This window comes from Hippocampus zosterae, chromosome 12 (assembly GCF_025434085.1).
Source record: "Hippocampus zosterae strain Florida chromosome 12, ASM2543408v3, whole genome shotgun sequence".
In the NCBI taxonomy this organism is placed as follows: domain Eukaryota; kingdom Metazoa; phylum Chordata; class Actinopteri; order Syngnathiformes; family Syngnathidae; genus Hippocampus; species Hippocampus zosterae.
This window is the reverse complement of record NC_067462.1, coordinates 5,701,156-5,716,821: the sequence shown is the minus strand read 5'-3', so window position 1 is coordinate 5,716,821 and position 15,666 is coordinate 5,701,156. Positions and strand designations below refer to the sequence as shown.

General features: G+C 44.0%; 1 protein-coding gene across 2 annotated transcripts in view; it reads left to right on the top strand.

Annotated features, from left to right (window-relative positions):
• The window catches only part of pde11a (phosphodiesterase 11a), a 29,974-nt gene extending 16,799 nt beyond the window's left edge, over nt 1–13,175 (top strand). For both annotated transcript variants that reach the window (XM_052081639.1, XM_052081640.1), the window contains 11 exons: nt 106–156; nt 2,456–2,602; nt 3,664–3,771; nt 4,440–4,549; nt 5,284–5,374; nt 6,389–6,489; nt 6,666–6,743; nt 6,837–6,900; nt 6,985–7,059; nt 7,701–7,784; nt 11,032–13,175. In XM_052081639.1, coding sequence (XP_051937599.1) covers nt 106–156; nt 2,456–2,602; nt 3,664–3,771; nt 4,440–4,549; nt 5,284–5,374; nt 6,389–6,489; nt 6,666–6,743; nt 6,837–6,900; nt 6,985–7,059; nt 7,701–7,784; nt 11,032–11,247 — 1,125 coding nt within the window. In that variant the 3' untranslated portion in view covers nt 11,248–13,175. The remainder of the gene's footprint in view (nt 1–105; nt 157–2,455; nt 2,603–3,663; nt 3,772–4,439; nt 4,550–5,283; nt 5,375–6,388; nt 6,490–6,665; nt 6,744–6,836; nt 6,901–6,984; nt 7,060–7,700; nt 7,785–11,031) is intronic.
• Nucleotides 13,176–15,666: the final 2,491 nt, after the last annotated feature.

Here is a 15,666-nt window from a genome sequence, read left to right as displayed (position 1 = left end):
ATGAATTGGTTCAACCCCAGCAATCTTGTTTTAAGTCGCACAATGTGTACTTAAGTGAACTGAAAAAAAAATTGCATTTGTGTCACCGGTGTCATCATATTTCAGGTCCTCTCTTACCACGCCACTTGCTCCAAGACCGAAGTTGACAAATTCAAGGTAAATGCGGTTTACTCCGGTCGTGTTGTCCCTCTTCTGCCAGCACATTGCGGTCACAAACTTAATACAATCGCTTGGCCATCAAGCTAAAAAAAGCAAACGTGAGGTGGCGGTTGTGCATTTCCCTCACAAAAGCTACACTGCGGATAACGGGCAAGACTAGAGATGCATGCTTTTTAAAAAAATATATATTTATATTCATCTTCACGTCTTGGTTTATTTGTCTGCCGCTCAGTCGGATAATGAAAAACAGACCAGGACTATGAACCTTGGCGCAGGCAGTGAGAGTTGGCCAAGGGGAAGCCCATTATATTTTTCAGCAAGATGACGCCGGTACATACGAGAACTCGTTAGACTTTCTTGAGGATTGTGCGATGTGTTTTTTTTTTGGGGGGGGGGGGGGGTTGGGGGGTTGCACTCATTAAATTTGACGGCTCCTTAAAACTGGCACCATTCTTTATGGTGTTTGGCAAATTTTGGGTTGCAGATTTTGCAGGTGTTATCATGGCTCATTTTAAATTGAAATTTGTTCTCTTACTCTTTGGGTGCAGAAAGTGATTGCGTGTCTTTATGGGTTGCTACACCATTTGTGTTCAAAGATGCTTAAGTCAAAAGAGTCAAAACCTAAGGGCCAGATTTGGGCTGCCCCCTCATTTCGTCAGTGAGTCAACTTCATGTTTATTGCAAATTGTCTTTTTTTTAATTTTATTTTTAAGAACATAGCATTGCTTTACTTTTGTTTCGAACAGGCCTTCAAAAATAATTGAAAAATAATTGTTCAGATATTTTATTTGTGAGTTTTTTTGGGGGGGTTGCTGATTTCTGATTTCATACAGTACGTATGGATTCATGGAGTCATAATGGCACCACGAGGTAAGCAACCAAAGCTTTTAAATAACGACGCTGTGGCCCATGACTAAAATGAGTTTGACATTCCTGTCTTAAATGGTTAAAAGACCAACGCCAAGATGCTACTTGTTAGCCAGCCATTGGTGCTTCCCATTACAAATTCGCATTAAGATAGCAGACTTTAAATGCACATGTAATTCTCTTTCTTTTACGTCTAGTTTGACTGTAAACTTGTATTGTCAGCGGTCTTAACACGCTTGAAGCCATTTGTGATGATGTGTTCCTGATGTGTCTCACTCATACCTCACAACATCTGTGTACGCTAAAATTAGGCATAAGGATGCTAACACTCATTTTCAGTTGAATGCAAATCTGCCGGCCGCTTAAACGAAGATCTTTTTTTCGGGGGGAAGGAGGGATGCTTCTATTTATTGTGATGTATGTAAGCTTACAACATCTTTCATTAGATGCTAATCTCTAAGCCAATCGCCCATTCACAACACGGTTCACAGGATTTATTGACTTCCTGCACCACTTCCTGTATTAGCACGCAGACTCCACACAGTACCTACAGTACACAACAAACAGATTTAAACTAGTTGCAAAATTCAAAAAATGCAAACGGCAATCAGTAGACAATCGTTCGATTCATTTTATCATCAAACCGGAGAGGCATTTTCCATTTTTAATTGCTTTGACATTTCTGAAATATAGACATGACCCATTTTCCCCGCACTTCCAAGTGAAGGCTTTTCCCATGTGACCATTACAGCAAAATAGGGACCCATCTACAATAAGTAAATAAATAAATAACCCGCCCCCCCCACCCCCCGTGCGCCTGTGTGATCTCTTCAGCAACGTGCTGTGCATCATCACCCCCAGCCACAGCCGCAGCCGCCACCACAACCCACTTCTTTCATAACTGCTCTACATATGGATCCTCATTCAGCGCGCTTATCTGCAAGAGCCAGTGGCGTCGGTAAATAAAACCTGGCTGACATTTGCGAAAACCCGAAGCAGCGAATTAAGAGAGAGGTCAAGGTACACCTGAGTGCTGAACATCAGTGCAGAGATTATGATGGGCGGTATAAAAAAAAAATAAAATGAAATAAATCGCACCACCATATGTACTACAACCAAAGCAAATGCGCGCAGGCCAACTTTGATTCATTAAAATGATGTGCTGGTTAAGCCACAATCAAAGACGGTCATCTAAATAGCAAACAGAGCAGACCGCACTTCACGATGAATATGCTTAATTGGGGTTGTTGATGTGAAATGCTCCACTAATGATGTCACATTTCGCGTCTAATCAACCGTAAAAATAAACAGCGCAATCTGGTTTTCGGGCTCCCCCTCATTAATGTTGAGCCCTCCACGCATCCTACGACCTCGGCAGAACTCCAAAACCCATTTCCTGTGTGTGCCTCTCTGCGTTTCACCGCCGCAGGCCGCCAACATCCCTCTGGTGTGCGAGCTGGGGATTGACAAGCTCTCCTTCGACGATTTCTCCCTGGACGTTGACGCCATGATAACGGCCGCTCTGAGGATGTTCATGGAGCTGGGAATGGTTCCCAAATTTAAGATTGACTATGAGGTGAGGACACGGCCTCGTTGTTCTGAACCCTTTCATGCATTCATGATAAACTGTCCACTGTCATAACCGTTGTCCCCGAAAAGCTTATGGAAGACTACTTCAATGAACCCTGAAATCCTGTGTTGAAACCATTGGGAACATTTCAGGCACTGACCTACCGGTACATTTAAAGCCGACATTGTGTCAAATTGTTGAATTTAATCCCAACGGTCTATTTTCTTCATCTTGAAGCGTTCCTCTCGGCTGCCTCTGCTTCCATGTTCGATATTAGAGTTCTTTTTTTGGGAGGGTCCAATCAGATTCGAACCACTGTGGGCTGCCACGCCAATCCAATCTGCATATGGCCTTTGGAATCAGTAGCTGATCTAAAGGAAACTATATTAGCGATGGGATTTCAAGATTTAACATTTTGGCAGCAGGCCACACTCAAACAATCTTGGCGCTCTGACCGGTCGGTCTGAACAAGTCGCGCTCGACAACCAAATCACGTTTGTGGCAATCTGCACACTTTATGACAGTGGTGTCAAACATACAGCCCGCGGTCCGGAAACGGCCCCCAAGGAGGTTCGATCAGGCCCGCAGGATAATTTAAAAGTGAAAAAAATTGTCTAAAAGGCAAGGAATTAATATTTCTAATAATGTGCAATTCATGGAGTATCCGCTAGGGGACGCACTGTTTTGATCAGAGAAGAAGACGACAGCAGTCAGACCCAACACAACAGACGCTGTCAAGTACTGTATTCTTTACACATTTAACAGCACTTTCCTTATTTTGTAAGGTGTAGGCAGGGATTAAATTTAGATTTTATATGCACATGTGCAAATGTTTTTAAAAATTCCTTTTTTCATAAATCTTGTTTCATCTTAAAAGTGCATTGCCCTATTTTTCACCACTAATTACTTGTTCAAGTTGCATTACATTTCAACATTTTCCGAATGTTCTTGTGCTTCTTTAGACCAATACAAAGGAAAGACATATTATTTTGGTTATTTACAGCAAAGTATGGTATAATTTTAATCCCCCCCCCCCGACCCGCCTCGCTGTGTTCCCTCCCCGCCAGACGCTGTGTCGATGGCTGCTGACGGTGAGGAAAAACTACCGGATGGTTCTGTACCACAACTGGAGACACGCCTTCAATGTGTGCCAGTGCATGTTTGCCATGCTCACGGTAAGGAAGACTCTCGTCCTCGAAAGTTGATGTTTACTCGGCAAGGAAGACTCTCGTTTCGTTCGATAGAACGCAACCTGGACGATTGTTCTAAAGGGAACTAAACAGAAAATCACCACAGGAACAGGTCAAGTTAGAGTTCACGTGATTTGGGGTTTGAGCTGATGTGGTTGACGAGCTGCACTGAGATTACAAAACTATTTGTTCCCATTAGCATCATTTCGGGTAAATCCATAATATTTCCATCACTTTTTTTTTTCCTCAACGGGATCTGTTTTCTAATAATTACAGTTCTTTACAATTTGCACTCAAGTCTCCCGAGACCACGTCAGCAAATGGAAACCTGTTGATGTTGGATGTTAATGGAAGAAAAATATCATGACTTTATCATCGATCAACGCTGGAGCTCTGCTCCTGAATTGATGCATGAATAGTAATAGGCCATGAATATTAAACTGGATATCCAGCGTTCCCGCACTATTTTTTTGCGGGTGATGCCTTTCAAGCCCCCCCACCCCATGAAAACTGAATAGCACATGGCCTCCTGAACTCACTCATCCAAGCCTTTGCCGCTTCTACTCGTTGTCCTTCTCGCAGCTTGCGCAAATCAAGCGTTAAGAACTGCTGAGCGGGGACGTTTTGCGTTTGTTTTGTCATCTTCCGATCAGACGGCCGGCTTCCAGGAGACTCTGACAGAAGTGGAGATCTTAGCACTCATCGTGGGTTGCGTGTGTCACGACTTGGATCACCGGGGCACCAACAACGCCTTCCAGGCAAAGTAAGTGTCTCAGACTTGCTCCCATGATTGCATCCTCCCACATGCCGTTGAAAAGAAAGCGCTTCGCCACCTGCGGCGGTCAGCAGGTCGGCAAGAGTCAAGTGGCAAGTTGTGTAAGACTTATATAAGTGCCGAACCGACGAGGACATTTCAATGAGCAGGTGACATACGCGCTACGTTGCTTTACGCTTGCTTCCTTTACAATATTGTGAGTGGCGACAGAAACGAAGATTACAATTTTGCACCAGTTTAACGACATTCAAAAGCAAAGCGGAGAAAACAAAAGTCGCTGCCGGTACCTTGACGAGATTCAAACACATTAGCAGAAAACGCTCATAACACTGAAAAGTAAAGTAAAGATATAAGAGTAGGTTTCTAAAAAGATTTTTTTTTTAAACATGACCCGAATGGCGGGGAAATGCAAAGTTTATAATCTGGATTTAAAAGCATTTACACTCGGTGCCGACTTCATGATTGTCGGCAACTTATTCCATTCGTGTGCAGCATAGCACCTAAATGCAGCATCACCGTGTTTACTTTGAACTCCCCGCGTTCTCGATTTTAAAAGGGCCTTCCAGTTGGAACGCTTACGGCTGTTATAAATTTGGGCTTTTGTTGTTATTTTAAAAAATTCTAACTCATGTTAAATGGAAATTGGCACACACCTGCCACCATTTTGGACACCGTAAAAGTAATTTTGGCATTTTATTTTGTTTTATTTGTGTGTGTGTCAGGACAGGCTCGGCTCTTGCTCTGCTTTACGGGACTTCCGCTACTCTTGAGCACCACCACTTCAACCACGCTGTCATGATCCTGCAAAGCGAGGTGAGCACGTTCTCTCTCGCTCTCTCATATTCTCCTGTTGTTGTTTTTAAATCTGCTGCAATGCAGCCCCCCAGATGTTCTCAAGTCAATGACTGCATTTGGGCGCAACACGATGAATTGCACACGGTAGCTGTTTTGACCCTCTCTTAACACCCCGTTAGTAGGCCGCGCTATGGTTTGTTTCGGCCTCCCGTGTTCTGCGGCAACCTTCTGGTTCGAGTTTATAGTCGCGCCTGCCGTTTATTTTCCCAGACTGTTCTCATTTACAACAAAGTCGGGATTTCATGTCGTTTGAGGCAGACGGCAAATATGTGGCCATTGTAATCAGCCGTGAAACGAGTAAACAAAACAAAAGCCAAACTCTCAAGCCTTTGAATCAATACAATTACCGGGGTGATAGATTTAGTGGTAATTGGTTTGAGAGAGACATTTTAGCAGGTGACTTGTTTTGTTTTTTGGTTATAATTAAAGATGTTTTGCGCGCGCGGCTGAGCAGCGGAGGCTTAGTCGCCTTCATTATCACGCCGCTGACAAAGACGACAAATGTTTCCTTTGAATATCCTAATGGTTTCTCTCGATAACGTCGTTGAACCAGAGCTGTCCTATTAGCATATAAATGACTAGCGTGGCTAATTCAAAAAGAAGACCAAGCTCAGGTTTCTATCTGCTTGCTTTGCACCAATCATTCATGACAATATACAATTTTATACATCGCTCCCTCCCATCACGTGGCTTCTTTTGCTCCCGTCGTTCTCACGTTGCTTTATTAAAGAACGTGACGAGGGCTTCATATTAATGTATCCGGTTTAAAACTAAACTGATCAAACTAATCAAGCTGGATGCAAATTAAAATAGTAATGTACATCCTCTCCATCCGTGGGATTTGCCCTTGCATGTGGGAAAAGAGAGAGACTTTTTAGATTGCGCAGGTCTACTTCGTGTTGTATTGCGTGCTCCTCGGTATCCGTGTGTCTGATGGATCAATTGACTGTGGTTGTGTGGCGCCTTCCCCAGGGTCACAACATCTTCTCCAACCTCTCGTCCACCGAGTACAGCAACCTCATGCAGCTGCTCAAGCAGTCGATTCTGGCCACCGATCTCACGCTTTACTTTGAGTATGTGCTACATCGTCATTATAAAGAACACAATCGGCGGTTGTACAAGGAGAGGCCATTATTTATCACAGTACAGTATACGAACCGAGTTTTCAAACTGTTCTGGCTTAGTTTGGTTCACAACGCCCCCTTGTGGATCTTGTGCGTCTTACACCTGCTACTTTTTCCTCATTCAGGAACAGAAGCACGTTCTTTGAACTGGTGAACAAAGGGGAGTATAACTGGAACGTGAAAGCCCACAGAGACATGTGCAGGTGAAACGACATGATTTAAAAACAAAACAAAACAAAACATTTTTTGGGGCTGAAAATTGAAAATAACACAGACCGTCCTTTCCCCCCTCTGAGATCCATGATGATGACAGCATGTGATCTCGGCGCTGTCACCAAGCCTTGGGAGATATCCCGCAAGGTGAGAGTAATTCAGGATCGGCTGTTTGATGAAGGGGTCAAAATGTGTGTGTGAAACGTTTCTCGGTCTTCCCCCTTGCTGCAGGTGGCTGAGTTGGTGACCAGCGAGTTCTTTGAGCAGGGCGACAGGGAACGATCAGAGTTGAAGCTCACACCCGCGGTGAGTGGATCAGAAAATCTCGGTGGAAAACTGTCACGCATTCTCAGCCTGCTCACGCTGGCATTTTTATTTTATTTTATTTTTTTTTACATGAGGAACCCACAGAAACTCGTCGAAGAATTCTTTCATTTTTTTGTTGTTTTTATAATCGCATCCGTCTGAGCTACTGATGCATTATGAATTCAGCCCCATCCTGACTGTTTGCTTTGAAGGCCAGCCTCTATTGTCAACGTCCCCCCCCCCCCCCCCCAAAAAAAAGACTGAATCGACAGACATTTCTCAACGACAACAGCGTTTTCACGCATGTGCAATTAAGCACAATGGCTAATCAAGCCAGGCCATATTGCCTGTACTTGAATACAGCGAGTCCCCCCGCCCCCACCCCCAGCCAAGCACTTTATGTTAAACTTGTACAGTTTAAAGCGTGGGTGTCGGAAATAAAATATTAACTTGGGCAGTGAGTCGCAGCAACTATCTCTGAAACGCAGGCTGCGTGAAGCCTCTTAATAAACACTGCCGAAGAGGTGGCGGAGGGAAAATGAGAAATGATTTGTTGCCGTAAAGCGACTCGCACTGTTGCTTCTGCCCACGTGACAATACCGGAACGAAACGACTCACTCACTCCTCTGTTTGTGTTTCAGGCCATCTTTGACCGAAACAGAAAAGACGAGCTGCCCGGTCTTCAATTGGAGTGGATTGATGGAATTTGTGCGCCGCTCTATGAGGTAAGCTTCTCAAGGCGGCCGCTGCACAAAATTGTTTGTAGCCTAAGTCACACTGGTCGGGGAAATAAAATTTAGACGAGACCTATCCCTCCGTCAATCCATTTTAATGTCCTGTTGCGGGTTATGAATGATTTAAGGCGAGAGGTAGGTTACACCCTGGATTGGTTGCCCGTCAGGGGCGTTTCGAGAAGCGGGACGATTTCTTTTATGATACATTTAACTTTTATGTCAACATTAGACAGAGATACGCTGAAGATAAGAGCGCTTCATTTTGTTGTCGGCATGTTTGACAGCTGGCCACTAGGGGGCCCCATTCCCGAATCCCATCTGCAGTTTTTACTGTTGGCTAGGGTTGAACCAATTAGTTAACAAGCCGCATGTGCTCACCTGACAACTCTGCAGCGATGTCCAGTAGTATGAGTTTTTTGTTTGTTTGTTTGGGGGGGGGCATCTTGTCGTTGACAGTGCACTACCTGTCATTCCGATGGGCTAATGTCAGCCATTTCATGGGAACTCCTGCACACACAGAAAAACAGTTTCTACAAATATTTTTGTAGACAAGATTTGAAAGAAGAATCATCTTGTCTGCATTGATCTTGTCGGCGTAATTGCCAGGTGTCCTAATACATACTTGTATGTCCATTTGATCTGCAGCCCCCCGCCTCCACCTCCCACCCCCACCCCAAAGCAAAGCAATAAAAATCTCTGCCCACGTCCATTTAGAACCTTCTTCTCCGAACACATCCCTCATTGAATCAAAGCCCTCCAAGGTTGAATGCGGCGCAGACCAGCGGATGCTTTGTGCGCACGCAATGGCAAGATAAGAAATCGTTCGTGGCTGACGCTGATTTTTTTTTTTCCACCGACAGTTTGTGTTCAATGAAGCTGCTGTACAATCTGAGCCTGCGAAATTTGAGCTGACATTTGGCACGAGCGCAATCTGCTCGGAGTTCGATACCGAGAACTGGTTTGGTGAATGGGCGGATCAGAAGTTGGTAGAATGCTGAGAGGGCACAAATTGAAAGAATCTGAATTAAAGCACGTCATGATTTCTTCTCATATTGAAACATTGTAATGATTTTGACATTTCAAGCAATAATTAGTCCCTCCAAAAACTCCCGATGGCTTCGATTTGTGTTCTTAGACCTAAAGGAGGAGTTTTCGATATTCTTGTGAGATTTAAATGCCGACTACGAGTACCTGGGCCGAGTTGGATATCAAGAACACCGAATGAATGTTCATTCGGCTTTCCATACCGTTGCGCTTGTCTTTTACTGTACTGTGATGTAGCCTTGCAAGTGGGGGCTTTCTCTTTGAGGCTGAGTGCAAAACGGCCTGTGAGAAAATGTGCATGAGCCAATGACGTCAATGAGCCATGCACCCCCCCCCCTCCCCGCGCCCCCGCTGCGTGGGCGACAGAAGGCGAAGCGAGACTGAAGCAAGATGAGGCGCCCGCGAAGCCATCGCGGCTGGACGGCACCAATCATGTCCGCCGTGCCATTTATTCAATTAGGGGGGGGACACGAGTCAGAACTGATCATGCGCATTGTGTCCAAAGCATCAAAGTAAGACGTCGCGGTACCTGCGCGGGGGCGTTCGTTCACCGCCGCGGCGGCAAAGCTGATGTTTGGAGGAGGATGCAGATACGGAGCTCACGATCATGCCGCCGCCAATTAGACGAGAGGAGGGAGAACAGAGGCAGAGGCGAGGCAGCCAAGAGGCAATGGTTGGAAGGTCTCTTTCTTGATCTTGTTGATCTCTTTCTCCTGGCGCTGTCTTGATGCTCCATGGAATATTAATCTCCCCCCTTACATAACCATCCTGCGCTTCTCCCTCACTCTTCCTATGAGGAATAGTGACACCGCTGCATGGTGGATGTGGACGAGTGAGAAACCCAAGCAGTGGCTCGTGTGTCGGGCATCCAGAGTGACCTTTCAGCCCTCGCCTAATTGCACCACTGTCACTTCGCGTCGTTGCTGACTATCTCCTACAGGGGGCGACAAAGGCAAATAGTTGACGCGAAGCTACACGGGTGTGTTAACACAAACTGGAAGTCATTGATCACCACCACCAAGCACTTGGTCCTTTGTCTTTTTGTGGCCTGCGATTGGTTGCCGATCGACGAGTCCAGGGTACGACTCCAAAAGTCATCTGGGAAAAGCTCCATTTCATAAAGCGTTTGGCGGAATGGGTTTCATATTATATACAATTGTCTGTGTGTGTGTGTGAGAGAGAGAGAGAGCACGTGCTGGCAATGCACCTCTGCAGGCTTCAAAGGAGGAGGTTTTCATCTAATGTGTGAGTGGAGTGCATTTCATATGAAGCAGAGTTAATGGATCCAGTCGACTGGGTGCAGCGTCTGGATCGAGATGAATAATGGGTCGAATAATGTGCTGATGTTCTACTTGGTGCCTTGTACACAGCACAGCGGACGTCAACAGAACACAGAAAGGCAGTCCACTCTCCGAAGAATGTAAAAGCAACATTGTGTTGTTTGAATCTCTCCTTTCGCGCACCCTGGAACCTGATGACATGAGAAGATGTCCACTGTAGTGGCCGCTGCCCCTGAAAGGGTTAATCTGACATCTCAGATTTGTGACAAAGTGCTGTGATAGAGTGGCAAGGCTTTTTTTTTTGTCGAGGCAGTGTTTGGCACAGTCAATTAATCGTCACGTGCCAGTGATGCGCACAATGCTATTTCTATGACAACAAGGGATCAGGGGACTCAGGCAGCCCCACGCCGCAGAGAAAGGACAGGAGCCAACAGCAAGTCGGGCCTCAAGCTGCTTATTGCCACTCACATTTGAAGTTTGCTGTCAAACTGAACATAAAACTGAGAAATACATATCTACTTAACCACAAAAACAAAAAAAACCCCACAAAGCATTGTAGACAAGCTAACTACTAGCATCGGTGTCATGGTGTTATAACCCTCCACGCAATGGATTTGAATACAAACGGTGGAGCAACATATAGACAGCCAAGATGACACTACTCAGAGTAGGTCTGGGCGAATTAACGGTTTGACAAAGTCAACCACTGTTCCTGGTAGTCATTAAATGAATTGAATGCTCCAAATAGCATTTTTTCCCTTGCCTTCTTGGCGAGCAGAGAGGGGAGGGCCGAGCAGGTACAAACAGAGTAGCAGGAGGGAAGGGAGCAAGACAAAATGAGACCGTGTTCCATTGACTAAATTGATTGGAGTCTATTGTCCTACTTTTGTGACGTCTCTTTTGTGTCTCCGTAGACTCTGGTCAAGTTAAATCCCAAACTGAAGCCCATGCTGGACATGATCCAAGCCAACAGGTCCAAATGGGAGGAGTTGAACAACAAGCGGCAACACGACGAGCACAGTGTTTCTGCCCCGGCGAGCCCCTTGGAGCCCGTCAGCTCCACGGGTGGCTCCTCCCCCTGCCGTAGCAGCAGCGCGGACCGCGCAGCAGCCTCGACATCGCTAGGTTAGCGAGCTTTTTATTGAGGTCTCTCTTCCTCTCACGGCCTGCGATTTGTGCAGGGGGGGGCGGGGTCCTCGGACCCTCTTGCTCCTCCGAGAAGAGCAGAAAAGCGGCCGCGGATGCGCTGCGTCAGCATGGCGGACTTCTGTTGTGCGGCCATTGCACGAAGACTGAAGAGCGGGAACCTGCGCGACGGATGTTATTTGTAAATGTGTACATACTGTCGGCTCCTGAAGAGCGCGTTGCGTTCAAGTGCTGTCGCAAAACTGTGGATTGTGGTGTGGCCCTAGAAGGATGATGTGTTGCCGGAGCAGCCCCCGCTTGCTCCAGTTCCTTCCCTCCTGTGCCTTGTTTGAAACATTCTCCATGAAAAATGCATGGCCTCCTTTGACATGGACATTCTAGAAAACGGCACTCGTGATGGAATTTTTTTTTTCTTTTAACAATTGTTTTGTCATTTTCCACCACCGTGAGTTGATTTACCATCAAAAAGTCAAGATGGTAGTGAAAGTCAGACTTTTAAACAGCAATGTGGCATTTTACAGTTTGGAATGAAATCCATTTTATATTTCGAGAAGATAAGACTTGTCATGTGTAACACCCTAAGATGATACAAGATGGCGCTAAATCCATAGCTCACAGGAGAAGTAGTCAATGGCAGTGAATGAAAACCGAGAATCAGAAACAAAAATGGCAAATTCAAGAAGGCATATCTTTTCCAACCCAATGTTGGTGTCCCTGCAGCCCCAATGTTGTTGTGCCAACTCGAACCCAACAGTAAATAGCAGTCAATGCATTTTGTTTTAGATTGTGGTGGGCGCTTGCTTATCTTACCCAACAGATGGATTCATAATTGAATCCTATGCTGGTAAAATGAAGCCAACTTCTGATTCAGATGCCATTTAAGCTGCTCATTTAAAAATACACAGAATTATTTTGATTCAATTTGTTAATGTTTAGATTACTTTTATGACACAGTGACCTCTGTTGTTGGTGGGGCGTCGCCCGCGCTCCCTCTACTGAGCAGCGGCCACAGTTCCGATCACATCTGTAGAATGTCTCTAAATTAAATTAACAAAGATGTTTATGATTTATGATGATGACGTATAAAGGCAAAATCCGTGGGGGTCAGGGGGGGGTCCAAATACTTCCGGACTGAACTAAATCCAGACCCAATCTTCCCCAATAATGAAAAAATACACATAAAACACACTGATTCTCACGCACACACGCACACACACAAAATGTGCCTTGATGAAGTTGCTGTGTATTCGGGCTCAAGTAAGCCATTTAATCTCACGGACTGATTTTTGCATTTATTTCTCTGACATTTGGCCTTTTTAAACTCCTCACTATTTCTTCTGACTTCTGTCTTTTCACATCCAAGGATGGCTCTGACTGACTCGGCTTTTGTTGTGGTACTGAAGTACCCAACGGGTCACAAAGACAATCTTTACCCTTAAGTCGTAGTTTACGTTGTTGCCTTATGACTTGTGTTGTTTTGTTTTTTGTTTGTTTTTGAGTGACCTTGTGCACCTTGCCAGGCATGATTCTTAATGTGACATTTTCACTGAAGAACATTTGAGTTGCATGTTTTTAATAACTCGTGTGTTGCATTCCGAGAAAACTCTGAGGATGTAGCAAGCGTGGGAGCCTAATGAATGCCTCGGGTTTCCGGACGAGCGCATGTCTTCAGTTGTATTGCATGAGGTTGTGTTGATCATAAATATCACGGTTCTATTTTTCTATTAACCCCCTTCCCCTAATTGTGTCTGAGGGTGGCGGGGGGAGTTGTAAGTTACATGATGTAACGTGTTTCTTCACTTTGTGTTTTTGGACTTATTTAAATAAAAGAATAAGCCCGGGCATGATGACGCTGATGTGCAATGTTTCTGGATTTCTGTACTAAACTTTGAATAAACATGATGCTGCTACATGGGCTGGAATTGACTTCATTGATATGAGACTGCTCACAGTTTCTCCCAGTAACATGCTGCCCTCGTGTGGGCAAAATGTGACTTGCTCCCTAAAAACTCAATAAGACGTGAATGAAAAGCCCAAAAAAATAACGCCGTTCAATAGAAATGTTGAATCAGTGATGGTATTATGTGTCCCCAAATTGGATTTTTGACAGATTTTCTAAAATGACTTTTTTAGGCACATCGGGGTTTATTTATTTTTTGTTTTTAAGTTTGAGCAAAAAAGGTTTTACCATGTGTTGTAATGTTATGGTAAAAAAAATCCACCTGTTGCTGAACGTAACCCTTCATTTATAAATATTAACAATATTAGAGTAGTATTTTATCAAGGAAACCTACTCCATACTACAATTGATCTGATAGCACAGCACTATTGGTTGAACTAAGTGTCTTATTTCAATCGGGATTTTTTTTTGTGGGACACTGTCGGATGAGTTACGTATGAGTGGAACAGTTAGCATTACTGTAGTGATGGGATTTTCGGCTCTTTTTGGTGATCCGGTTCATTTGGATCGGTACAGATGTTGCTGCTATGTTGCTTACTATATATGGCCGTTTTTTTGGGCTAAAAACGCCTTCCGATACATGGTCGTTTTTTTGGGCTAAAAATGCCTTACTCTACATGGTCGTTTTTGGGGGCTAAAAACGCCTTACTATACATGGTCTTTTTTTTCGTTGAAAAATGCCTTACTCTACATGGTCGTTTTTGGGGGCTAAAAACGCCTTACTATACATGGTCTTTTTTTTCGTTGAAAAACGCCTTACTATACATGGCCGTTTTTTGGGGCTAAAAACGCCTTACTTTACATGGTCGTTTTTTTGGGCTAAAAACGCCTTACTATACATGGTCGTTTTTTGTGCTAAAAACGCCTTACGATACATGGTCGTTTTTTTCATCCAAAAACGCCTTACTATACATGGTCGTTTTTTTTCGTCGAAAAACGACTTACTATACATGGTCGTTTTTTTGGGCTAAAAACGCCTTACTATACATGGTCGTTTTTTGGGGGGGGGGGCTAAAAACGCCTTACTATACATGGTCATTTTTTTCGGCTCAAAACGCCTTACTATATATGGTCGGGTTTTTTTTCGGCTAAAAACACCTTACTATACATGGTCGTTTTTTGGGCTATAAACGCCTTACTATACATGGTCGTTTTTTTGGGCTAAAAACGCCTTACTATACATGGTCATTTTTTTCGGCTCAAAACGCCTTACTATACATGGTCGGGTTTTTTTTCGGCTAAAAACGCCTTACTATACATGGCCGTTTTTTGGGGCTATAAACGCCTTACTATACATGGTCGTTTTTTTGGGCTAAAAACGCCTTACTATACATGGTCATTTTTTTCGGCTCAAAACGCCTTACTATACATGGTCGGGTTTTTTTTCGGCTAAAAACGCCTTACTATACATGGCCGTTTTTTGGGGCTAAAAACGTCTTACTATACATGGTCGTTTTTTTCATCCAAAAACGCCTTACTATACATGGTCGTTTTTTCGTTGAAAAACGCCTTACTATAAATGGTTGTTTTTTTCCGTCGAAAAACGCCTTACTATACATGGCCGTTTTTTGGGGCTAAAAACGCCTTCCTATACATGGTCGTTTTTTTGGGCTAAAAATGCCTTACTCTACATGGTCGTTTTTTGGGGCTAAAAACGCCTTACTATACATGGTCTTTTTTTTCGTTGAAAAACGCCTTACTATACATGGCCGTTTTTTTGGGCTAAAAACGCCTTACTTTACATGGTCGTTTTTTTCATCCAAAAACGCCTTACTATACATGGTCGTTTTTTTTCGGGTCAAAATGCCTTACTATACATGGTCGGTTTTTTTTCGTCGAAAAACGCCTTACTATACATGGTCGTTTTTTTTCGTCGAAAAACGCCTTACTATACATGGCCGTTTTTTTGGGCTAAAAACGGCTTACTATACATGGTCGTTTTTGGGGGGCTAAAAACGGCTTACTATACATGGTCGTTTTTGGGGGGGCTAAATACGCCTTACTATACATGGTCATTTTTTTCGGCTCAAAACGCCTTACTATACATGGTCGGTTTTTTTTTTCGGCTAAAAACACCTTACTACACATGGTCGTTTTTTTTCGTCACAAAACGCCTTACTATACATGGTCGTTTTTTGGGGCTAAAAACGCCTTACTATACATGGTCGTTTTTTTGGGCTAAAAACGACTTACTATACATGGTCGTTTTTTCCGTTGAAAAATGCCTTACTATACATGGTCGTTTTTTGGGGCTAAAAACACCTTACTATACATGGTCGTTTTTTTCATCGAAAAACGCCTTACTATACATGGTCTTTTTTCGTCGAAAAACGCCTTACAATACATGGTCGTTTTTTTCGTCGAAAAACGCCTTACTATACATGGTCGGTTTTTTGTCTAAAAACGCCTTACTATACATGCTTTACTATAAACCCCTTACTAT